The sequence below is a fragment of the Grammomys surdaster genome, unplaced genomic scaffold, assembly GCF_004785775.1.
Source record: "Grammomys surdaster isolate TR1022 unplaced genomic scaffold, NIH_TR_1.0 130, whole genome shotgun sequence".
Taxonomy (NCBI): Eukaryota; Metazoa; Chordata; class Mammalia; order Rodentia; family Muridae; genus Grammomys; species Grammomys surdaster.
Window position 1 is genome coordinate 2747937 of NW_021604588.1, and position 23849 is coordinate 2771785.

A 23849-nucleotide genomic window follows, 5' to 3' on the forward strand; every position below is an offset into this window, starting at 1 on the left:
GTCTTGTTCTGATCATAATCGTTCTAGCCTGCAATAGTGCTAGAAAACTTTGCTTCAGACATAACAAACCTCTGTGACCCTCCAGATAACCTACACTAGAAAGCCATGACCCTGGCTGCTCTGAACCTTGTAATAAGTCCTCAGGATAGAAGGGAACTGCTCTTTAAAAAAAAAAAAAGGATATTTTATTTACATTTCCGATGTTATCCCCTTACCCCATTCCCCCACACACACCCAGGAACCCCCTATCCCATCGCCCCTCCTCCTGCTTCTCTGTGGATGTGCTCCTACCTACCCCCCCTCCCACCTCCCTACCCTCAAATTCTCCCACACACGGTGTCCAGCCTTCATGGAACCAAGCATCTCCTCTCCCACCTATGCCTGACACGGCCATTCTCCCTTACATATACAGCTGGAGCCATGTATCCCTCCCTATGAGCTCCCAGGCTAGTGGTTTACACCCTGGGAGCTCTGGTTGGTTGGTATTGTTGCTCTCCTCATAGGGCCCCAAACCCCTTCAGCTCCTTCAGTCTTCACTGTAACTCCTCCATTGGGAAAGAAAGGGAACTTCTCTTAATGATTCATTAAAAAGACTGTGAGACTTCCCTTCCCACCTGAACCTCCTGCCAGGGCAGGTCATCAGCTTGTCCGACCCTCTGAAGACCCTACCATCTGAAGGTCTCCCAGTATGTCTGCTGCATCCAGGGCAACAGGTAAGGGACCCACTCAAACAAGCTCAGCTGCTGGGACCTCTGAGAAGCCCAGCAGACATGGGACCTCTCCCCTCCACTTGAACTCCACCTCCCTCCATGCCTCTGCCTTCCACAGGGGCAGATCATCAGTATGTCTGTCTCTCTGACGATCCCACAGTCTGAAGGCATCCCAGGAGAACTGCTGCTCACAGGACAACAGGCAAGGGACCCACTCAAATAGCATCAGTAGCCTAAAGAACCCCTGAGGAGCCTAGAAGACAGAGGATCCCCCTGAAGACCCCACAGTCTGAAGGTCTCTCAGGAGATCTGCTGCAGCCAGGGCCACAGGTATTCCAGAAGACCTGCAGCAACCCAGGTACACAGGAGGCAGGCTCCAGACAGAGACACCCAGGCCAGTTAACATCAGAGATAACCAGGTGTCTAGAGGCAAGTGCAAGACCATAAGCAACAGAAGCCAATATACTTTGGCACCATCAGAACCAAGTTCTCCCAGCACTGCAAGTCCTGGCTACCCCCAACACATCGGAAAACCATGATGCTCACCTAAAATCCTATCTCATGAAAATAAGAATCCTTTAAGAAGGATATAAATAACTCACTGAGAGAAATACAGGAAAACAGGTAGAAGCCCTTAAAGAGGAAACAAATCCTTTAAAGAAATACAGGAAAACACAATCAAGCAAGTGAAGGAACTGAATAAAGTGGTCCAAGACCTAAAAATCGAAGTAGAAACAATAAAGAAATCACAAATGGAGGCAATCCTGGAAGTGGAAAACCTAGGAAAGAGGTCAGGAATTACAGATGTTAAGCATCATCAACAGAATACAAGAGACAGAAGAGAGAATATCAGGTATAGAAAATACCTTAGAAGATACTGACACAACAGTCAAAAAAATTACAAAGCACAAAAAACTCCTAATCCCTAACATCCAGGAAATCCAGGGCACAATGAAAAGACTAAACCTAAGAATAATTGGAATAGAAGAAAGCAAAGATTCCTAGCTCAAAGGACCAGAAAACATCTTCAACAAAATCATAGAAGAAAATTTCCCCAACCTAAAACAGATGGCCATAAATGTACAAGAAGCTCACAGAACACCAAATAGATTCGACCAGAAAAGAAAATCCTTGTCACATAATAATCAAAATACTAAATGAACAGAGTAAAGAAAGAATATAAAAGCTGTAAGGAAGAAAGGCCAAGTAACATATTACTCCAGACTTCCCAACAGAGACAATAAAAGCCAGAAGAGCCTGGTCAGAGGTCATGCAGACTCTAAGAGAACACAAATGGCAGCCTAGGCTACTATGCCCTGCAAAACTTTCAATCATCATAGAAGGAGAAACCAAAATATATTCTGACAAAACCAAATTTAAACAATATCTATTTACCAATACCATCCTACAGAGGATTCTAGGAGGAAAACTCAAACACAAGGAGGGTATCTACACCATAGGAAAAAACAAGAAATTAATCATCTCACAATACAACCAAAAAAAAGAGAATCACCTACACATAATGCCACCTACAACAACAGAAGTTTTCTATAACAGAAACTTTAATCTTTAATCTTTCAATATCAACAAACTCAATTCCCCAATAAAAAGACATAAGCTAACAAAGTGGATATGCAAGCAGATCCAGCATTTTGCTGCATTCAAGAAACACACCTCAATGACAAGGACAGACACTACCTCAGAGTAAAAGGTTGGAAAAAATTCTTCCAAGCAAATGGCCCCAAGATACAAGCGGGGGTTGTTATTCTAATATCAAATAAAATAGACTTTTAAGCAAAAGTTATCAAGTGAGATGGGGAGGGACACTTCATATTTAAAGGGAAAATTCACCAAGTGAAAGTCTCAATTGTGAGTATCTGTGTCCCAAATGCAAGGGCACCCACATTCATAAAAGAAACTTTACTAAAGCTCAAAGCAAACACTGAACCAAACACAATAATAGTGGGAGACTTCAACACCTCACTCTTACCAAAAGACAAGTCATTGAAACAGAAATTAAACAGAGACACAGTTAAACTAATAGATGTTATGAACCAAATGGATTTAACAGATATATACAGAACATTTTACCCCCAAACAAAATAATATACTTTCTTCTCAACACCTCATGGTACCTTCCCCAAAAGTGTCATAAAATAAGCCTCAACAGATACGAGAAGATTGAAATAATACCATGCATCTTACCAGATCACCAGGTAAGAGTAAGGCTAGACTTCGATAACAACAAAAACGACAGAAAACCTACATACCCATGGAAACTGAACAATTCTTTACTCAATGATAACTTGGTCAGAGAAGAAATAAAAAAACTAAAGACTTCCTGGAATTCAATGAAAAGTATGACACAGCATACCCAAACTTATGGGACACAATGAAAGCAGTGCTAAGAGAAAAATTCATAGCACTAAATGGCCTGGTAGAGGAGTTGGAGAGATCCTACAATAGCAACTTAACAGCCCATCTGAAAGTCCTAGAACAGAAAAAAGCAAACACATTCAAGAGAAGTACAAGGCAGGAAAAAGTCAAACTCAAACTCAGGGCAGACATCAACCAAATAGAAACAAAGAGAACAATACAGAGAATCAAAAAACCCAAAAGCTGGTTCTTTGAAAAAATCAACAAGATAGATAAACCCTTAGCAAACTAAAGGGCACAGAGATAATATCCAAGTTAACAAAATCAGAAATGAAAACAAAGAATAACAGAAACTTAAGAAATTAAAAAAAATCATCAGATCCTACTACAAAAGCCTATACTCAACAAAACTGGAAAATGTAGATGAAACGGGTGATTTTCTATAGGGCTAACATGTACAAAAGTTAAATCAAAAGCAGGTAAACTATCTAAACAGTTTCATATCCCCTGAGGAAATAGAAATCATTGAAAACCTCCAAAAAAAAGACCCCAAACAAGCAAACAAACAAACAAACAAACCGGAAAAAGTGCCCGGGCCAGATGGCAAATCTGGCACAATTATTAGCACAATTCTACCAGACCTTCAAAGAAGAGATAATACCAACACTCCTCAATTCATTCTATAAAGCCACAGTTACTCTGATATCTAAACCACATAAAGACCCAACAAAGAAAGAACTTCAGACAAATTTTGCTTATGAATATAGATGCAAAAATACTCAATAAAATTCTAGCAAGCTAAATCCAAGAACACATCAAAACCACCATTCACCATGATCAAGCAGGCTTCATGCCAAGGATGCAAGGTTGGTTTAATATACAGAAATCCGTAACATAATCCATGACATAAACAAACTCAAAGGGGGGGGGATCACATGATCATCTCATTAGATGCTGAAAAAGCATTTGACAAAATACAACATCCCTTCATGTTAAAAGTACTGGAGAGATCAGGAATTCAAGGCCCATACCTAAACATAATGAAAGCAATATACAGCAAACCAACAGCCAATATCAAATTAAATGGAGATATTTGAAGCAATCCCACTAAAATCAGGGACAAGGCTGCCCACTCTCTCTGTATTTATTCAATATAGTACTGGAAGTTCTATCTAGAGCAATAAGACAAAAGGAAATCAAGGGAATACATATTGGCAAGGTATTTGCAGATGATATGATAGTATACATAAGCAACCTCAAAAATTCTACCAGAGAACTTCTATAGCTTATAAACAACTTCAGCAAAGTGGCTGGATATAAAATTAACTCAAACTAATCAGTAGGCTTCCTTTATACAAATGATAAATGGTCTGAGGAAGAAATTAGGGAAACAATACCCTTCAAAATAGTCACAAATAATATAAAATATCTTGGTGTAACTTTAACCAAACAAGTGAAGTATCTGTATGACCAGAACTTCAAGTCTCTCAATATAAAAATCAAAGAAGCCCTCAGAAAATGGAGAGATCTCCCATGCTCATGGACTGGTAGGATTAACATAGTAAAAATGGCCATCCTACCAAAAGCAATCTACAGATTCAATGCAATCCCCATCAAAATTGAACAGAATTGAAGACCCAGACATAAACCCACACACTTATGAACACTTAATCTTTGACAAAGAAGCCAAAAATATACAATGGAAAAAAGAAAGCATCTTCAATAAATGGTATAACTGGCAGTCTGTATGTAGAAAAATGAAAATAGGTCTATATTTGTCACCTTGCACAAAGCTCTAGTCCAAGTGGATCAAGGACTTCAACACAAAGCCAGATACACTGAATCTAATAGAAGAGAAAGTGGAAAAGAGCCATGAACCCATAGTCATGGGGAGAAGTTTCCTAAAGAGAGCTCCAATGGCTCAGGCACCAAGATCAAGAATTGATAAATGGGACCTCATGAAACTGAAAAGCTTCTGTAAGGCAAAGAACACAGTCAATACGACAAATCAGCAACCTACAGATTAGGAAAAAAAATTTTCATCAACCCCAAATCCAATAGAGGGCTAATACGCAGAATATATAAAGAACTCAAGAAGCTAACCTCCAAAAGAACCAAACAACCCAATCAAAAATGGGATATAGAGCTAAACAGAAAATTCACAACAGAGGAATCTTGATTGGCTGAGAAGAGATCTATACCACTCTTGGGTATATACACAAAAGATGCCCCACCATACCACAAGGACACATGTTAAACTATGTTCAAAGTTGCCTTATTTGTTATAGCCAGAAGCTGGAAACAACCCAATGTCCCACAACAGAAGAATGGATACAGAAAATGTAGTTCATTTACACAATGGAATACTATTCAGCTATTAAGAACGAGGACATCATGAGTTTTGCAGGCAAATAGATGGAACTAGAAAATATCCTGAGTGAGGTAACTCAGACTCAAAAGGACATGCATGGTATGTACTCACTAATAAGTGGATAATAGCCAAAAAAAAGTACAGAATACCTAGGATACAATCCACAGAACTCAAGAAGGTAAACAAGCAGAAGGGCCCAAGTGAGGGTGCTTCAATCCCACTTGGGAGGGAGAAGAAAATAATCAAGGGAGGCAGAGGGAGGGAGGGACCTAGGTGGAAGAGGGGAGTGGGAGGGGAAAGGGGGAACAACATGATCAGGTATGGGGTTGGGGAGGGAGGGGAGAGACAGGAGAGGAGCCCTGAGAGCCAGCACAATGATTGGAAACATGCAACTTGGGGGGTGGGGGGTGGTAGGTGGAGGGGGCTCTCTAGAAAGTACCAGAGACTTGGAAGTGAGAGACTCTCAGGACTCAAAGGGAGGAACCTTAGATAAAATGCCCAACAGTGGGGATAGGGAACTTGTAGACCCACCTTCAGTAGAAAGGCAGGGCATCAAGTGGAAGGATGAGGTTGCCACAGTCAAAAGTTCTGACCCAGAACTGTTCCTGTCTAAAAGAACTGCAGGAATAAAAATGGAGAAGACTGTGGGAAAGGCAGTCCAGTGACTGGCCTAACTTGTGATCCATCTCAAGGGGAGGCTCCAAGGCCTGACACTATTACTGATGGTATGGTGTGTTTATAGACAAGAGCCTGGCATATCTGTCCTCTGAAGAAGCCCAACAAGCAACTGACTGAGACAGATGCAGATACTTAAACCCAACCATTGGACTGAAGTCAGGGACCCCTGTGGTTGAATTAGGGAAAGGCAGAAACAAGCTGAGGAGGAGGGCAACCCCATATGAAGACCAGTAGTGCCAACTAACCCAGACCCCTGAGATCTCTCAGACACTGAGCCAACCAGGCAGCATACAGGAGCTAGTCTGAGGCCCAGGACACATTTATAGCAGAGGACTGCCTGGTCTGGCCTCAGTAAGAGAAGATGCACTTAACCCTTGAGAGACTTGAGTCCCCAAGAAGTGGGGAGGCCTGGCAGGGGTGGGGAATAAGAGGAATATCCTCTTAGAAACAGGGGGCAGGAGGAATGGGATAGGGAAGTATGGGAGAGGGGCCTGAGAGGGGGGCAATGGATGGACCATAAAAAAATAAAAGTAATTAAAAAATGAAAAAAGAAAAAAGAAGAGATTATGAGATACAGAAATAAGGCTGTGTTTACTTGAGTCCAATGAGTAGCCATTGTATGCGATTCTGATTGAGGGATTTACAATCTGAGCATATGCATCCCTTTTTAGCTGTGTAAGTATGGTATGTTTTAGTGTATGTATGTATGTATGTATGTATGTATATATGTATGTATGTATGTATGTATGTATGTATGAGGTCGTCTGGGAGGTTGCCCGCCTATGAACTAGTAACTCTTCCCTCATGTTACAACATTCAGCCACAATAAAGGTTTCTTCTAGATGGTCTTTTACCTTCTTGTAGTCTTTGTAACTGGTAAAGCAGGTTCAGTTGGTTGCACAAAAAATAAAAAAGAACCCAGAGTTTCTAGCCCCAGGAGTGATCGTGAGGAGGCTGAGGATTCCACAGAGTTACTGAGAGGTAAGGGTCTAGTTCAGCAAAACATAGAACTTTGCCACTAACTGGAGGTAAGTGCTTGACAGAACAGCTGGGAATTCAGAACCCTGGTTTCTGAAGTCTGGAACTGTAACAGTAGGAGGTGGCTGAATAGTTCCCTGCATACCCGAGGGAAGGGTGTACAAGAAGCTAAGAAGGCTGGTGGAAGTATTAAGCCAAAGGATGGTGGAGACACTAAGACTATAGAAGTCACAAAGGGCAAAAGGTGGGAACCAAAAGAGAACACAACTCCAGTTGCTATAAGAGTTACTGAGCTATCCCAATGGCTAAAGAACTAAGAGTCCTCAAAAATAATTACTAAGGAGCTGTAACTCCAGCTCCTGAGTGTTGAGATCCTAAACCCAGGGCAATAAACTCCTTCTCTGAGAATCTCAGACAACTAGGTCCCCAGCTTCAAAATCTTGGTGCCAAATAACTCTGTTTCTCTTTAGAGGAAGTTGATCTTGTAAACTAGAAATCTCCATCATCAATTCTAAGGGAGCTGCTTCTTGTTTAAGTGAGTAAAAGAACACTTAGCCAACTTTGTGGTAACGTATTTTGAGGGTGGGGTACATTATTCTAGTGTCTCTCTATATAGTAGTTTATTCTTTTCTAAGTATTTGTGCTATTTCCAGTGTTTTAAAATTATAACCATCACTGCAATGACTAACTTTGTGCATATGTATTTTCATGTTGGTGGCTTATCTTTAAGGGTAGATTGCCAGATTTTGGATCAAAATGTATTTAGAGAATAAATGTTTGTCACATTTTCAGAAGGGTCGTTCAGCTTGTCTTTCCATCAACAATGTGTGGTGTTGTCTGTTTCCCACTCTTCACTGATAGAGTTGTTGATTTGTTTCTATCAGCTTGCAAGGTGGGTAGTATACCCAGATTTCCATTTCTCTGAACGTAAATTTGAACAAGTGTTTTGAATGTTCAGAATCTTTTTAGGTTTTTCTTTCTCCTTCCTTCTCTTCCTTAAAGAATGACTTGCTCAAGAGCTGGGAACATGAGTTTGGTTCTCAACACCTATGTCAACAGTTCTCAACGGCCCTTAATTCCAGCTCTAGCAGATCTAACGTTCTCTTCTGGCCTTCATAGGTACCTGGCCCATAAGCACATACTTTGTCAAAGACTCACAGACACGCACACTTTTTTTTTTTAAATGACTTGTTCATGTCTTTCCTCAAATCCCCAAATTTTAAATATCTTGTGTTTTGATCATTTGTTTTTAGATTTTTAGTAGTTTTAAAATACGTAAATATTTTTTCAGTTTATTAGCTGTCTTTTTGTTGTAACATTTTATACTATGTAATTAAAGATATTTTTTATAAATATTTGTTTCTATTTATCTTTTTTATTTTGGGTATGTGTGTGCTCCATGGTATGCACTTAGTCGTCAAAGGCATAAGTTTGTGGAACTAGTTCTCTCCCTCAGATTTGGCAATGGTTCTGGGCTCAAACTCAGGTCACTGGTTTTTAGTGGCAAGCTGAAGTATCTTGCCAGCTTCTAATAACATTTTGTGTGTGTGTGTGTGTGTGTTTAAAAGTGATTTCTTTTTAACTGCTCCTGGATTTTTGGTATCCATGATGGAAAACTTGTCCTGTGCTGAGGTTATAGAATGCTGTTACACTGCTGTTATTGCTGTTTTCACTAGTTACATGGGCTATTTCTATTATCTTCCTACATATGGATCTCTAGTCCATTGGAGCCACTGTGAGGTGGGGATATTCATTAAAGAATGCCAAACCTGTTTTTTAAAAGGAAAGATTTGGTATTTGGACTATTAATTTGGTAATCAGGTCAGTTCTTATGTAAACATGTGCTTTCCTTATGGCTGACAGTGACTTGAGCTGATCTTAAGTTCTGAGTATGAATATTAAGCAAGATAGCTTTAAGACCTGAAATAGCGAGAAATGATGGATCAAACTAAGAGAGAGAACACTGCCTTAAAGTGAGGTCTATTAGCCTATTAGCCCATTGGACAGTCTCCCAGAGGTTATCATGGAAGCCCCAAAAAGCATTAGCTAATATAATGTGAAAGGCATTTTTCACTGTCAAGGGAGATGGACTAGATGAATTTAATTGAAAATTTCTGCCTCTCATTTCCAGGACTCTGAGAATAACAGTATCACAGATGGAGGGAGAGTGGAGACTATTAGCTATTAAAAAAAAAATAAAATTCCTACTGCCTTGTGTGAAATGAAATGTACTGAAAATCACTCTTCTGGATAATGGTAAGCTATGGGTAAAATGTCAACAACACGATCACTCTTCACTAATGTCTGTTGGGCTATCTGTTTTCTTTTTTGTTTTTTTTTTTTTTTTAACAGAACAAATGAGGGAAAGAAATAGAAATGGAAAAACATATTGTAGAAAAGGTTTTATTAGGCATATTACTTCTAGAGAGTATTTACTAGTTGTATTGTTTCTAATGTTACAAACATCTATTATGAGTTAAGGTATTAAAATATTAACAAATTGATTCTCCATCTCATTTTTATTTTCAAACCTCCACATATCTTAAAATTCTGATATATTATATTATTAAGTGTCGGTTCCCCACAGCTTCACTCATGAAGCTGTTACCTTTCTTGACCATTTATGACAAGCACTTTTACCCAGAAGGTATCTTGTCTGCTCCTAATAACAGTTTTTGTAAAGTTGGATTTATTGGTTCTTTTAACTAAAAAACTTGTCCTGTGCTAAGGTTAAAAAAAAAAAGCAACTGTTTTCTGTTAGCAGATACATGGCCTATTTCTATCACCTCCCCTATATTTAGGTCTCTAGTCCACTTGGCGAGTACTCTTTTGTAAGGTGCAAGATTGTTTGATTCAGCAGCAAGGTGGATAGTGTCTTCAGGTTTCACTTCTCTCTTTATGATTGTGTTTGAACAAAGTTTCATTCAAGATACACATGTACACACCCACTCACATGTACGGCTGAGGCAGGAAAACTACCACAAGTTTGAGGCTTGCGGAGGCTACACAGTGAATTCTAGGCTAGTCTGGGCTACAATGTGTGTCCCTGTCTCAACAAACAAAACAAAATAAAAAAATAAAAGATCTGAGGTGAGGGCAATCAACTTGTTCTTGGTCAAACAGGTTAAGATCATATAGTAAAACATAGTTCTTTCTTTCCTTTTTTCAGTCTTTCCTTTCTTCCTTTTCTCCCCCTCTCTCTTCTTCTCTCTCTCCTTTCTCCTACAACTCCCACTCTCTTTTACACAGGGTGTCTATGTATAGTCCTGTAGCTGTCCTAAAGCTTAGATCCACTGGCCTCCGACTTGACTCTGGAGTGCTGGGATTAAAGGTTTGTGTCACCACACCCAGCATACAGTTCTTTGTTTACTAAAGATTTTCCCATTCATTTATTTGAGTGTTTATGTGAGTGTTGGTGTGTACACCACAGTACACATGTGAAAATCAGAGAACAACTTATGAGTTGGTTCTCTCCTTCCACTCTGTGGGTTCCAGGAATTAGAGTGAGGTTGCTAGGGTTGGTGACAAGTGCCTCCATCTACTGAGCCAAGTTGTTGGCCAAATCAGAGTTAGCATTCTTTTGCTTATTCTAGAAACAAATTGTTAACTGCCAATAATGTGTAATCCATGAATTGATAGCCTGACAGGAAGGATGACACAAGGTTCTTAGATCATATGTTGAGAAGAGTGCAGGTTCCCCCCCCACCCAACTGCAACCACCTGATCTTTACAGAAAGGTGCTTCTGAGTAAGAGTGATCTCACTGACTATATAAAATATAGGCAAGTAGGACAGATCACTAGGTCTTGATCTTTGGTTCTATTGGTTACTATTGTCTTTTTCTTGTTTGATTTTTAAAGAGCTGAAAGGCACTACATTCCTACATAGCCAACTATACTGTGAATGAAGGGCAAACATAGGAAAAGTAATCTTCACAAGTCATTCTTTCCTTCCTTGTGTTCAAAGCACTTCCACAGAAAGAACATTTTTTTCTATCACCCTTATTAAAATTGTTTCATTTAGCAGACCAATGGAAGAATCTTGAAAAAACAAAAAGTACACAATGCTGATTAACTCAAAACTACTAGATAATGATGCGGCTACTACAGCATGCACTTACAATTTGAATAGCTTGGATGATAATGCACAGCACCCACTGATTTAAGTGAACTATCAGAAGCATATGAAAAAGGACAGTCTGATGTTGCCGTTACAAATTGAAGAAGGACTCTGGGGCTTCTAGATAACACCTTCTGGCGCCTAAATTGTGTTGATTCTATAAAATGAATAAGATATAGTTGAGTATGTATTTTAATGTTTACTTAAAAATATTCAGATGTATGACTGGGGAACATTTAATAACAAGTAATCTGTGCAAGCCAACTAAAATGTGTAAGAGCTACTTGAAGACTCTTTCAATTGAAGAGTGAATAAGTCAAGTAATAATCAAGAATTTCAAGACTGTATTTCAAGATTGTAGGGTTGAGGATATGGCTCAGTTGGTAAAGTGCTTGTCACAAAAGCTTGAGATCCTGGATTTGATTCCTAGCACCTATATAAGAAGCCAGGCGTGGCCGCGGGTATTCCTAACCCCTGCACTAGAGAAGCATAGACAGGAGGATCCCGGGTCTTGTGGCCAACATGCCTGGCTCAATCAGCAAGCTCCAAGCTTAGTAACAGATCATTTCTCAGAAGATAAGGTGTGGGCTGGTGAGAAGGCTTAGTGGGTGAAGGGGCTTGCTGCCAAGTCTGAGATACGAGAAGTAACAATCAAGTTTAAATTTTGTAAAGAAAGCACTCTGGCAGCAATGTGAAGACTAGACAGCATGTGGAGGAACTGGAGGCTAAAGGTGAGTGAGTTAACAATCTATTACACTACACAGGACTGGCCGAACAACTAGTGTGTCTCAGTCTAAATGCAGCAACTGTTCAAAATGCAGGGAGAGAATGCCACTGTACAAAGTAAGAGCTTGATGCCTCGGTTGACGAGGAGAGAACTGATTTCCAAAAGTTGTTTTCTGGCCCACGTCCCCCCCCCCCTCTAAAAATGTAATAAAAAAAATATACAGATTAGGTGAGGCTAGGGAGATGGGTAAATAGTTAAAGCACTTGTCATGCAAGGAAGAGAACTGGAGTTCATATCCCTAGAACTCACATAAATGCTGGGGACATGATACCCCTCCCATAATTTTAGCCTCAGAAGATGGGAAACAGGGGACTTCCTAGGTCTAGGTCTCTAGCAGGACTCACTCTATCAGCCAACCCTGGGTTAACTGAAAGAGTTCACTTCAAAGAATAAAGTGTATAAGAGGTCTAGGAAGATTCTCAATATCAATCTTGGGCTTCTACATGCACGGTCACACACATATGTGTACCAGCATACACATGTCTGTACACATGATACACACATGAAAAAGACAGAAAAAAAATAAAATAAGATGGAGAGCTGCTGAGAAAGATATGAGACATTCTCTGACCTTTGCATACAAATACATATATGTGCACATGTGCCACCCCAATATGTTCATATATAAGAACACAGTACATACATACAAGAAAGGGGATAGGGATTTCAATATTGCAACCACAAAGCATTCAAATCCATGCACAGGGCTTTCTGAGAGCAGTGCTTAGATACTGCACTGGTTTCCTCTTCATGAAGCTGGCCTTCATACCAGTTCACGGAAGGAATAAGCAACACTGACAACTGAAGGCAGTTAATGGCAGGCAAGCTGAGAAGAGGAGATTAATGGATGTGAAGAGATGCAGAGAAGAGCTGATGACTTATTCTATAAGAAATGAATCATTCTAAGACATACAAAATTGATAACCGATAAAACTTTTGAGCCCACATAACCATATATGTACTGTGTACACATAGAAGCCTCTGAGGCCAGAAGACAGCACTGGTTCCCATGGAACTGCAGTTTCAGGCAGTTGGAGCCACCAAGTCGATGCTATAAACTGAACTTGCACAGTAAGTACTCTTAACTGTTAACCATCCCTATAGCCCCTGCTTTTATTTTCTTTTAGAATATTTTATATTCCCACATCTTGGAATAAGAGATGTATTATTTTCCCTATAGAAGGCAAATAACAATGTACTTCAATATATCTTCTTTGCCTTTTCCCTCCAATACTATTTATTCAATTTATAACCACATTAAAAAGTATTAATAAGATTTTATATCTTTTATCCTGTCTTACAGGCCCATATTTTAATTTTTACTTCTTTATTAATATGTAATTTATATGCTAATAAATTACTCTTTTAAAAGTATACAAACCAATAGTTTTTGTGTATTCCAAAAGCTGAGCTGAGTATATTAGTAGCTCATGGCTATAATAATCCTAGCACTTGAGATATCTCAAAAAATAAAAATAAAGAGGGAGGGAGAGGGAGAGAGAACATTATACAACCATCACCACAGTCTAATTCTAGAATTCTTTTGCTTCTATGATTCTGGACACTTCATATACACAGCCATAAAACATATGGATTTCTGTTTTCGACTTCTCTAGCCTTTTTTTGGGGGGGAGTAGGTGCCACCAATATAGTAGCTTATGCCTTTACTTAATTTCTTCTTAAGGGTAATAATGTGCTATTTATATGAACTGGCCACAGATTTTATGTGTTCCTCAGTAGATATGTATGTTGTGGCTACTTTGAAGCTAATATAAATAGTGATGGCATAAGCATTTATGTGCTTTTGTAAAGCTATGTTTTCCACTTCCTTTACATCCCTAGAAATAGAATTGTTAGGTCAAGTAGAAACTCAACTTTTACCTTTTGAGGAACTGTTAAGCTATTTTTTTTAAATGGTTACATCAAGTAACACTCCCACCATCAGTATATGAGAGTTTCAGTTTCTCTGCATCTTCAATAATACTTACTATTGCCTCCCTGTTGTGATCACAGCTATCCTACACAGAGCAGTGCATCACTTAAATGTGAGCTTCTGTAAGAGCCGAGACATAGTACCTTCGCACGTACATAAGCACCAATGTTCACCTTTGTTGGTAACCCCTCATTTAGGAGTTTTTTTTTTTAATTTTTAAATTTAAACTATAGCTATTGTTTAAACTAAAATTAGTACATGCTTAATATAAAACATACAAAATGTTAAAACAATTCAGGAAAATGGCAGTGGCATTGGTTATAGAATTAAAGAGTTCTATGTTAGAAGGCAACTCCAGTATTCTTTAGCAGTGGTGCTTGAACCTTGAAAAGTTTTAGAGAAAGGGGCAAAAAACACCCTTTGCACAGTTTACTCTAGCAAAGTTTACATTACATTGCTAATGTTTTCTTTCCACATCATTTGCTTATGAATTCCTAAATACGAGGGAAACATTTGATGTCTGTTGTACAAATTAGGTATGCTTAGTGACTAACCAATTCTCAAATTAGTTTGAAACACCTGTCTTTAATTATAAAGGGAAAGTTACTGTGCCTCTCTCCTCCATTGAAGGCAAGTGGAAATCTCTTTTCTTGGGACAAGAAGGGCAGTAATCTAAAGAATTTCTATATATAGGTGACTGCCTTATCCTCTTTAACAGGCCTTTGCTCCAGGGTAGGATAAACTGGACTCTAGTACTTAGGCTGCTGTAAGTTGACGTCTAAGGATTACCATAGATTGAGGAGTGTTTCTTTCATATCATTCTTTTATTCTTTCAAGTTAGACTCTTATCAACAATTTCTGCCCAGCCTGTTCCCTTCTCCAGGTATCTATACATCTCTATTCTTAGATTCTATCCTTAAAAGAGTTGTAACTAACCTTACTCATTTTTCCTGTACTCCAAAATGCTAAATTTCAAATTTTCTAAACTATTATTAAATTGCATTCTTATTTTAAACTGACTTAAAGTTGGATTTCTAACTTTGTACCACACATGTCCTTTCTGACATCTCTGTTTAGTATGTTATTATTACCTCTGGTAATAACATGTTTATTTATGCCTATATTTATATTCATGCACATAGGAGCACTAATGTATTCTTTATTAAAAGAGAAATCATTGCAGAGTGATTCTGTCACAGACTTCAACTCTGAATGAAGGGACAGTGAGATGAGACGAGACGGATACAGTCTCTAAGTACTAGGAGAAATGGCTGTAATTGTTGTCCTAGAATATGAGAGCAAGGACGATATAAAAATTAAAATAGTTTCTCAGCTTAGATGCAGTAACTTCAACGTCATTATTTCACTTCTAAGACAGACTCTTACAGCGGCCACTGTGTCACAGTCAGGTAAATGGTTTGTGCATTCAGACTGGTACTCTATCCAGCCATGGCAAACACACAGACAACCAATCACTACACTGTAGAGCAGTTTACAGATGAGCAGCAACAGACCACAGAGCAAGCACTGCTGATTATTAGTTTCTTTTTCCCCCCCTTCCCTTCTTCCTCTTGCTTTGTCCCCACTCGCTTGCCCTGCCCGCCCCCCCAGCTCCAGCCCCCTCCTCACTCTGGCCCAAAGCACACTGTAGCTATCTTCAGACACCCATATGAGGGTGTCAGATCTCATTATGGATGGTTGTGAGCCATCATGTATGTGGTTGCTGGGATTTGAACTCATGACCTCCTGAAAAGCAGTTGCTGCTCTTAACCGCTGAGCCATCTCACCAGCCCACTGATTGGTTTCTTATGTCAGCATGAAGATACAAAAGAAAACACCGATGTTTATAAGTTAGATTGGCTCAAGTGAGTTCCTCATATTTTACCAATCATGGAAGCAAACAATTCTCAATTTCAGGGTTCATTTGGGAATATTAAAAAACAAAATAGTAACACAACAAGACCCCCCCCCAAAAAAAAACAAGACAAAAACCAAAAACCAGATGACCAGGCTTATCTTTAAGCATCAGTATAAGTTTTATGGCTAGTTAGAATCGAAAACCACTGCTTTTGACAATGAACATTTTCTAGTATTGTCTGTTTAATTTTGAAAAGCACTTATACACAGCATATAGAAGACATCAGGTACAACAGAAACCAATACTAGCTGCTTTTGACAGGAAGATACTTAAGAAGGGGGTATCAACTTTTTAAAAATGTTTAAGAAACATTTAAAGATTTTTATTTTATGTGTATAAATGTTTTGCCTGCATAGATGTTTGTGTGACACACATGTGCACAGACCAGCAGAGGAGGGTATCAAATCCCCTGGAACTAAAGTTACAATGGTTGGCTGTGAGTCCAATTGTGGATGCTGGGAACTGAACCTGAGTCCTCTGGAAGACCAGTCAGTATTATAGCTAGGCCATCTCTCCAGCCCCAATGTCTTGTTATTCATGAGTTTAATGTAGTCTTCACTTTATTTTCCAGTGTTTTAAAAAAGAAAACTATACAAAGGATTAATCATTTGACAATCTCTTATATTCATGCACTTGTTTGACCGGGAGTGGTCAAGTTTTACAGTATCAAGAGAATAAAGAAAAGTTATACAGGAATATCTGGCTGCTGCCTTATTTCAACTAGGCTTTCTGGGCATCTTGGAATATTTTTTAGTGTCTGAATTCTTTCAGAGCTAAGCTCAAAGCCAATACAAATGGAGCAGCTGTGACTGCATTGTGTCACAGACAAGGCCAACTCAGATCATTGTGCTATGGAAATGAGAACACCAAGCTGAACACCTGGCCTGGAGAACAAGCAGCTCTCTCTTAGTCAAATGCCAAATGGATGGTATCATCTAAGTAGAAGTCATACAAAAATCCTAAATATCAATAGTCACTTTATAAATAGAGTATAAAGAAGCCTGTTCCCAAAACTCAGAAACTATGTATGAAACAATTATATACAACAGCAAGACACAACAATTTTCCTTTCATAATTAAATGTAGGTAGAGATAAATTATTTTACTCAATTGTTCTCAGTTCTCCATAAAATCACTTAAATGTCATGAGCAATGCATAAAATACACAAAGGAAGTTTTATACAGAGGAAAACACAAATATACCAAGGCAAACACCCTAGCAAAATTTAAAAAGAAAAATCAACAAAAAAATGTTCTTTTTAAGAAGCAAAAGCTATTCAAATGATTATAATTGTTTGAAGAATCTTTTAAAAAAACTTAAAAGTATCAAAAAACATCATGAGCTTGTTCATATGCATGATATCTAAGTTTCAAAGAAATATCTCAAGAAAGAAACTATTAAATAAAAATTCTAACTAGTTTCAATTTCCAAATGTAAATATTCACTGAATATACTCTAGACACAAATCCTAACTGTTAATTAAAAATTCTCTTTATTGAGGGAAGAACCCTTATTTTGTACACAGGCACACTCATTACAAATAATCTCTTATGAAACGTTCACTGAACAGCAAATGTTTATAATTTCAGTTGCCTAGAGCTATAAGTTACACTAAGAGACTCATTCTGTTTGGATCCTTCTATAAATCCTGTATATTCATCTACTGGATAACTATTTGACTGGATGTTTGCTATGTGTAATGTACTGCACAGAGCAACTGGGGTGGTTACAAATATGGTCAGAATGGACAGTCATTGTTAAATGAGGAACAAAGGCACAAACAAACTAAAAGAGGAAAATGAGAAATGAAAATGATCAAAATATATTAGATACATGCATGAAATTGTCAAACAATGAATAAAAATGTTATTTATCTAGCATGAAACGACCTTTTTGGGCAGTAAGTTTTATAAAGATCCTTTATCTTTAAAATTTAAAGCATTCTCAAATAATATACCCAGTTACACTTTAAAAAATAAAACAAATATAATTTCATTTTTGTTTTAATGATTCGGGATCACTATTATCAGTGTCAACGTCTGTATAATATACTACTGTGAGATACGACGGCATGCTCCGCCGGGGCTACTAAAACATGTTAGATACTTGTCTTTTTCTTTTAGGGAGTTGATAGAAAATTTGGTTCTGTTCTGATGGTTAATTCTAGAACAATGTCTAGGGCTGTGACTAGAAATTCTAGAAATTACATTCTAGAAATACATGACTTTGAGACTGATTTTGCTCATCAGGAGTTTTCTTTCCCTCATTACTCTATGATTATCAAATGAATACATGATCTGTAAGTAAGTAGTGCTTGGTCTTAAGTACTTCTGTTTTGTTGCTTTGAAACTTCTACTTAAGAATGGCTAGTTTTATTAAGATAACTCTTACATTAGTTACCAATTAATTATTTAAGTTAGTGAAAACTGCAGTTCCTGATTAAAATTTACAAAGCCTGAATATAAAGCTTCACACATAATCTAGGACACTCTTCATTGTTACCGTAGTTCGGAAGGTTGTCTCATTTATGTACTTGAAGAAATATGTAAGAAATCACCATTTGGTTCCAGCTAGACAGGTGTGAAAATCTTCAACTGGAACTTAATCCAGTCAAGTTAATCAATGAACTCTGTCCATGAGTAGTTTTAAATATTGTTAACTGATAATATACCCAGTTACCCCTTGAAAAAAATAGCAAAAAATCCTCATTGTTTAAGTGAATAAATAAATTAATGGGAAAAAATCACACACTTTTTCTTAATTTAGGATCACTGTTGTCACTGTGAACGGCTATATAATATACATTGACATATGATCATATCCTTTAGTGTTTACTGTCTTAGTGGGGTTTCTATTGCTGTGATAAAACACCATAACCAAAAGCAACCTGGGGAGGAAAGATTTCAGCTTATAGTTCTACATCATACTCCAATTACAAGGGAGATGAGACAGGAACCTGTAGGCAGGAGGTGATAGAGAGGCCGTGGAGGGATGCTGCTTACTGGCTTCTTCAGTATGCTTTCTTATATACCCCAGGATTACCAGCTGGGGGATGACACCACCAATAATGGATTAGGCCTCCAAAATCAACTACTAATAAAGACTATATTCCACCAACTTGCCTAAAGTTCACAATTATGAAGGCATTTTCTCAATTAAGATCCCCCTCCTAAATATGTCAAGTTGATAAAAACCAATCAGCACAGCTACTAATACATGTTAAGCTACACTGGTTACTTCTTTGTTTAAAAAAAAAAAGGAGATGAAAGAATGATTTTTCATTTATAAAAATCAAAACATATGTAGCTGTGCCTACAGAACTAAGAAATACAGTAAGATATGAAATCTGATGCTCTGAAATTGCTGCCAGATTCTCATTACAATATTAATTTAGCACCCACTCTATACAAATCTGTAAAATTCTGAAAGGTTCTTACAGAAATGAATATTTAAACTCTGCCCACTTTTAATGTAGAAGAGGTAATTATATTATTCTTCAGAGTTCACAAAAATAAAATGTCTACTTGTGTTAACTAACATTCATCACACATCTGAAAAAAAGTTCTACTTAAAAGGCCATCTCAACTTAAAAGTATTAGAATAAGAACATATCAGTTTGGACTTATTAATAGAGGAAAAAAGCCCCCCTCCCAAAAAAAGTTTATTTCTAATTTATACTGATTTTCATTGTACTTAAAACAATGACCAATCTCTTAGAGCAATACTCTTCAAATGTGCCCTTTATAACACTACAAATTTTAATATGTTTACAAATAGGTGCATTTCTGACACAATACTCAAAGAGGAAAAATGACTTAGAAAATCTGAGTTATCTGAGGCTGGCAAGATGGTTCAGGAGATTAAGGCCACAAAGCCCAATGACCTAAGTTCAATTCCTGGAATCCATACAAAAGTAGAAGAGAACAGACTCTAAACAGTTTTAGCTCTAACCTCCTTATGTGCATCACAGCAAATACATACATGCATGAGTACACACACACACACACACACACGCAAAAGTAGAAAATAATAAAGTATAAAAAATATGAGTGTTACAGTAAGACAGAAGTACTGCATCTAGTGGTTGGCTATCCTGCTCCACTATGGTTTTCCCATTTCAGTGTGCTTTTGGCAAACTTTTGTACTTGATATTAATATATTTTTACCTAATAAGTAAGTGACATCTGTAAAGCCTTGTACTCTATAGTTCCAAAAAATTTATATTTAAGGTACTTAGTTGTTTTTTGAAATACTTCCCATGCAAAAATATTTCTTAAAATCTAACGACCTCTCTCATAATATACAGTTAATCAAAATAAATGTATACTTCTGGCCTTTACCTTCAGTTTTGTAATGAAATTCTTGAGGAACAAAATATCTGGATTACTTTAACTCTCAAAAGAAAAATATTTCTTTTTAGGGGAAAGCAACACTTACTGGTACTTTAAAAGGAGAGGTATTCGCAGTGTCCATGGAGTTGGGTTTCTCTGATGTGCTGGTCCCTGAGATGCTCCGTCTGCGGGGGGACCTTTCTGCGGGCACCTCTGGAAAAGTGGAGGAAATAGAAACATCAAGGATCCAAAATTTCAGACTTTCCCTGAACTATAAAATTACTGTTTTTCCCACACATACACAAAAAACTTTAAAAAAAAAATAGATCCAGTACATTTTTATCTCAATGTGCTTTAGGCATCTTTGTTATGTTTGACCTATAAAGACAAAGAAACTTGGTCAGGGTTAAGAATCTATTCTGAAAGACAACTTACGTTTTCATGTGTGCATATATAAGAAGTAATTCTTCTAAGCTATAATATGTTAAGGTTTTCAGGATCACTTAATAGTTCTTATACCATATGGCTTTACTTCTCTATCAGCTATTTAGAAGTTAAGTGAATCAGAAATTTCCAATATTCTTGTGATCCAGAAATACTAGTGCTGTACATGATTTGACACTGTCTGAACAAAGGTCAAAGTTCGGTTTTATTCAGATGATTCACTAGACTGTAGCAAAAGCTATGAGAAGACTGAAAGGTGCTGCAGGATAAAAGAATATACATGCCTATGCAGATATAAAAATAGACCAGCTTCTCCTTGTTCTAGCTATATGACCTTACCCACATTTTACTCTGAAATCATAAATCTGTTCAAATGATCTAACAGGATTAAGAACCAGCAAATGATGTGAGCTCTAATTTAATAGCTATAAACATGCTACATTTAAAATTTTTTTTCACAGTGATACATAGATATACACATATATACATGCACACACAGATATCTATATATATTATACCTTTATCACAACTGCTTCCCATCTCCACTTCAACTGACAGATAGGAATCCAGCTTCTCAGATAACATTAGATAATCTCAACATGGACAAGAAAAAAAAAAAACACATCCTAAAAAAAGTATTCTGTGTTATCTTCCAGATCTTAAAAAATAAAGAGTAAACCATGACTCCGGAGACTGACATTTTGATTCCTCCTGTTCTGCCTTTAAAAGATAGATGCAGTTTAAACTTCCATTTCTGGCCTCCTGGCCCCTGGGATCCGTGCTACTTCCACTTAAGAGAAAGCATTTTTCTCGTGCTCCCTCCCTGCCTTGCTCTTCCCCCTCCCTCTCTCCAGCTTGCAGAGAGCGAGCGAGCGAGGAAGAAACACACAGGACTGCAGCAGCTATTCATTCAATCAATCGTTTGACTGCACATCCTCGTTAGTTACTTTTAGGCTATTAACAGACATCCATTGCCTTCCTCGCTTACAAAAAATCTCTCTGTATTACACTAATCTACAGCAGAAAAAAATTACTTAAATTGAAATTCAGCTAGTGTTAAAAGGACACCATTTTACATAGACCCAGTAATGCACACAAATCAATGCTGCCTAAGAAAAGCCAACTGGAAGTGCTTACCCTATCATTGTTTGCATGCTGGATACAGGTCTCCTTTTCATCTCCTTGTGGCATACTGACCAATAAGATATTAGCCAAATTACAATATTCCTAACAACTGAGAAGTTGATACCGCAGCTTATATGCCTGCAGTAGGAGACATTCCATGATATTGCTGTATTTTAAATTTATGACCAATAACTGTGTCTCAGCTTCTCTCTAACCATCAGAGGATAAATGAGTCTTAATGTACGGAGTCATTTTCAGAATTAGGCACACGTGACTTCTAACATACATCTCTGAAAGACGGCAGTATAATTAACTCAGATTCATGGGAATGGCACAAAGGAATTTAAGCAAATCAGTTTGTTGGAGTACACCATACAGCGAGACCTTCAGATGTCAAGACATGACTTTAAGAGTGATGTATCCAAGTCAGGTGATTCTAAAGTTGGGGGACAAGACAGGTGGGGAAAGGAGCTGGTAAGTCAGGAGAAAATTCTCATATTTTCTCTGATAACTATCTATAAAGGTTCAAAGATGCAGATAATTTAATCTCTGGATAAATGACAGAAACCAAACTGGGAGAAAAATAAGTTTAATTAGCTAGGATAAAATGATAGAATTAAACAGTTTCCTTAATATGCAATATTCTGGTTAATGAAAAAATTGAAACCTCCTTTCCTCACTTTCTTCCAAACATCTAATTTTAGTTTCAGGCTTATGAACTCATTAGGCAAATATATTTCAAGGTTTTAACTATTGGAAATTGTACTGGCTAAAGTGAGCAACTAGATTTCAAAACCTAGTAACTATAGTTAATTACTATATTTTTTATCTCCATACAATTAAAACAAACAACCCTTGTAATTAAATTGTTCTTGAAGAGGTAAAGAAACTGAACCAGTGAAAGGAATCAGTACTTTACACTAATTTCTCAACCCTTTACAACACAATTTATCCCGTGGTATAAAATAACCGCTTGGATGAGTTTTCCTTCTCACAAGGTTTGTGCCCCTAAAGAACAATGTTAACTTAGAAAGAAGACAGTAGTCTCACAGGAGGCTGACTGGTAGCTTGCTGGATTACTCAGTCCCTGGCAGGCCCTGCCCAGTGTATGAATGTGCACCTATGTGATGCAGATGACAGAGGCCAGGCTTGTGAAGTTTAGAGGAAAGCAAAGACTCAGAGCTCTTTTGTGATAATTTGTACTAAGAATTTGAGGTTTCTGTTCAACTGAGATAGAAAGTTGACTGTGATTACTAAGACTAGCAACACTAAAGTGAAATCTTTGCTATACTGGGACAATTGATACTAGTTAGAGGAGGCTGAAAATCAGCTGTGATTAATAAGAGACTAGTATGACTGAGGTACAATCTTCTAGGAAGTATTTTTTCAGGGTCACACACAGAGCTGTGGTTCAGAGGAGCCAAGGTTGCATTTCAAGCTGACAGCTGAACTTGGTAATGTGTAAGAGTCTTCCACAGTGTTTTCTGGCACTAATGTTGCAGGATAGAAAGTATCATGGAGAGCATCTGAGAGGTGGTATTGGGAGAGGCAGGCAGAGGACACTGGTGAAGGGGCAGTCTCAGTTGTAGCTGAGACCACATGTTAGACAATGAACTACTTATACTGCTGGATAGTTTTGCTTTAATCTGATTGTATCTGTGTTCCTCCCTTTTGGGATAAGAAGTATATAGCTTTTTATTGTACAAAGGCCCACAGTGCAAAGATTTTGGGCTTTTAAAGAGAGGGTGGATTTTTAAAGAGGCTGAAGTTTTAACTTAAGTCTCCAATACAAAAGTATCTCTGGTTCTTAGTTATAACAACCAAGTATTTTGACAATGACAAAAAAATAATGATGCTGTAATACCAAGCCATCTTTTATTATGCCTTAGTTCAGAGAAGGGTTTAAATGAATTACATCTTTAATCTAGACAATTTTTTGGAACTGGAATTATCTTCCCCATTTTATAGACACAAAAACAAGATGTTCTAGTACTCTGCCCATGTCTGCCCAGCAGGCAAGAGGCAAAATGAGGATTAGAACCCACGCAGTCTGCATTTAGAGCCTGTGCTTTTAACCAC

The 23849-nt window shown here is 37.7% G+C and overlaps 1 protein-coding gene across 2 annotated transcripts in view; it reads right to left on the reverse strand.

Moving 5' to 3' along the window:
- Positions 1-23849, reverse strand: part of Rasal2 (RAS protein activator like 2) — a 258472-nt gene that overhangs the window by 71297 nt on the left and 163326 nt on the right. For both annotated transcript variants that reach the window (XM_028758525.1, XM_028758517.1), the window contains exon 4: positions 20308-20414. In XM_028758525.1, coding sequence (XP_028614358.1) covers positions 20308-20414 — 107 coding nt within the window. The remainder of the gene's footprint in view (positions 1-20307; positions 20415-23849) is intronic.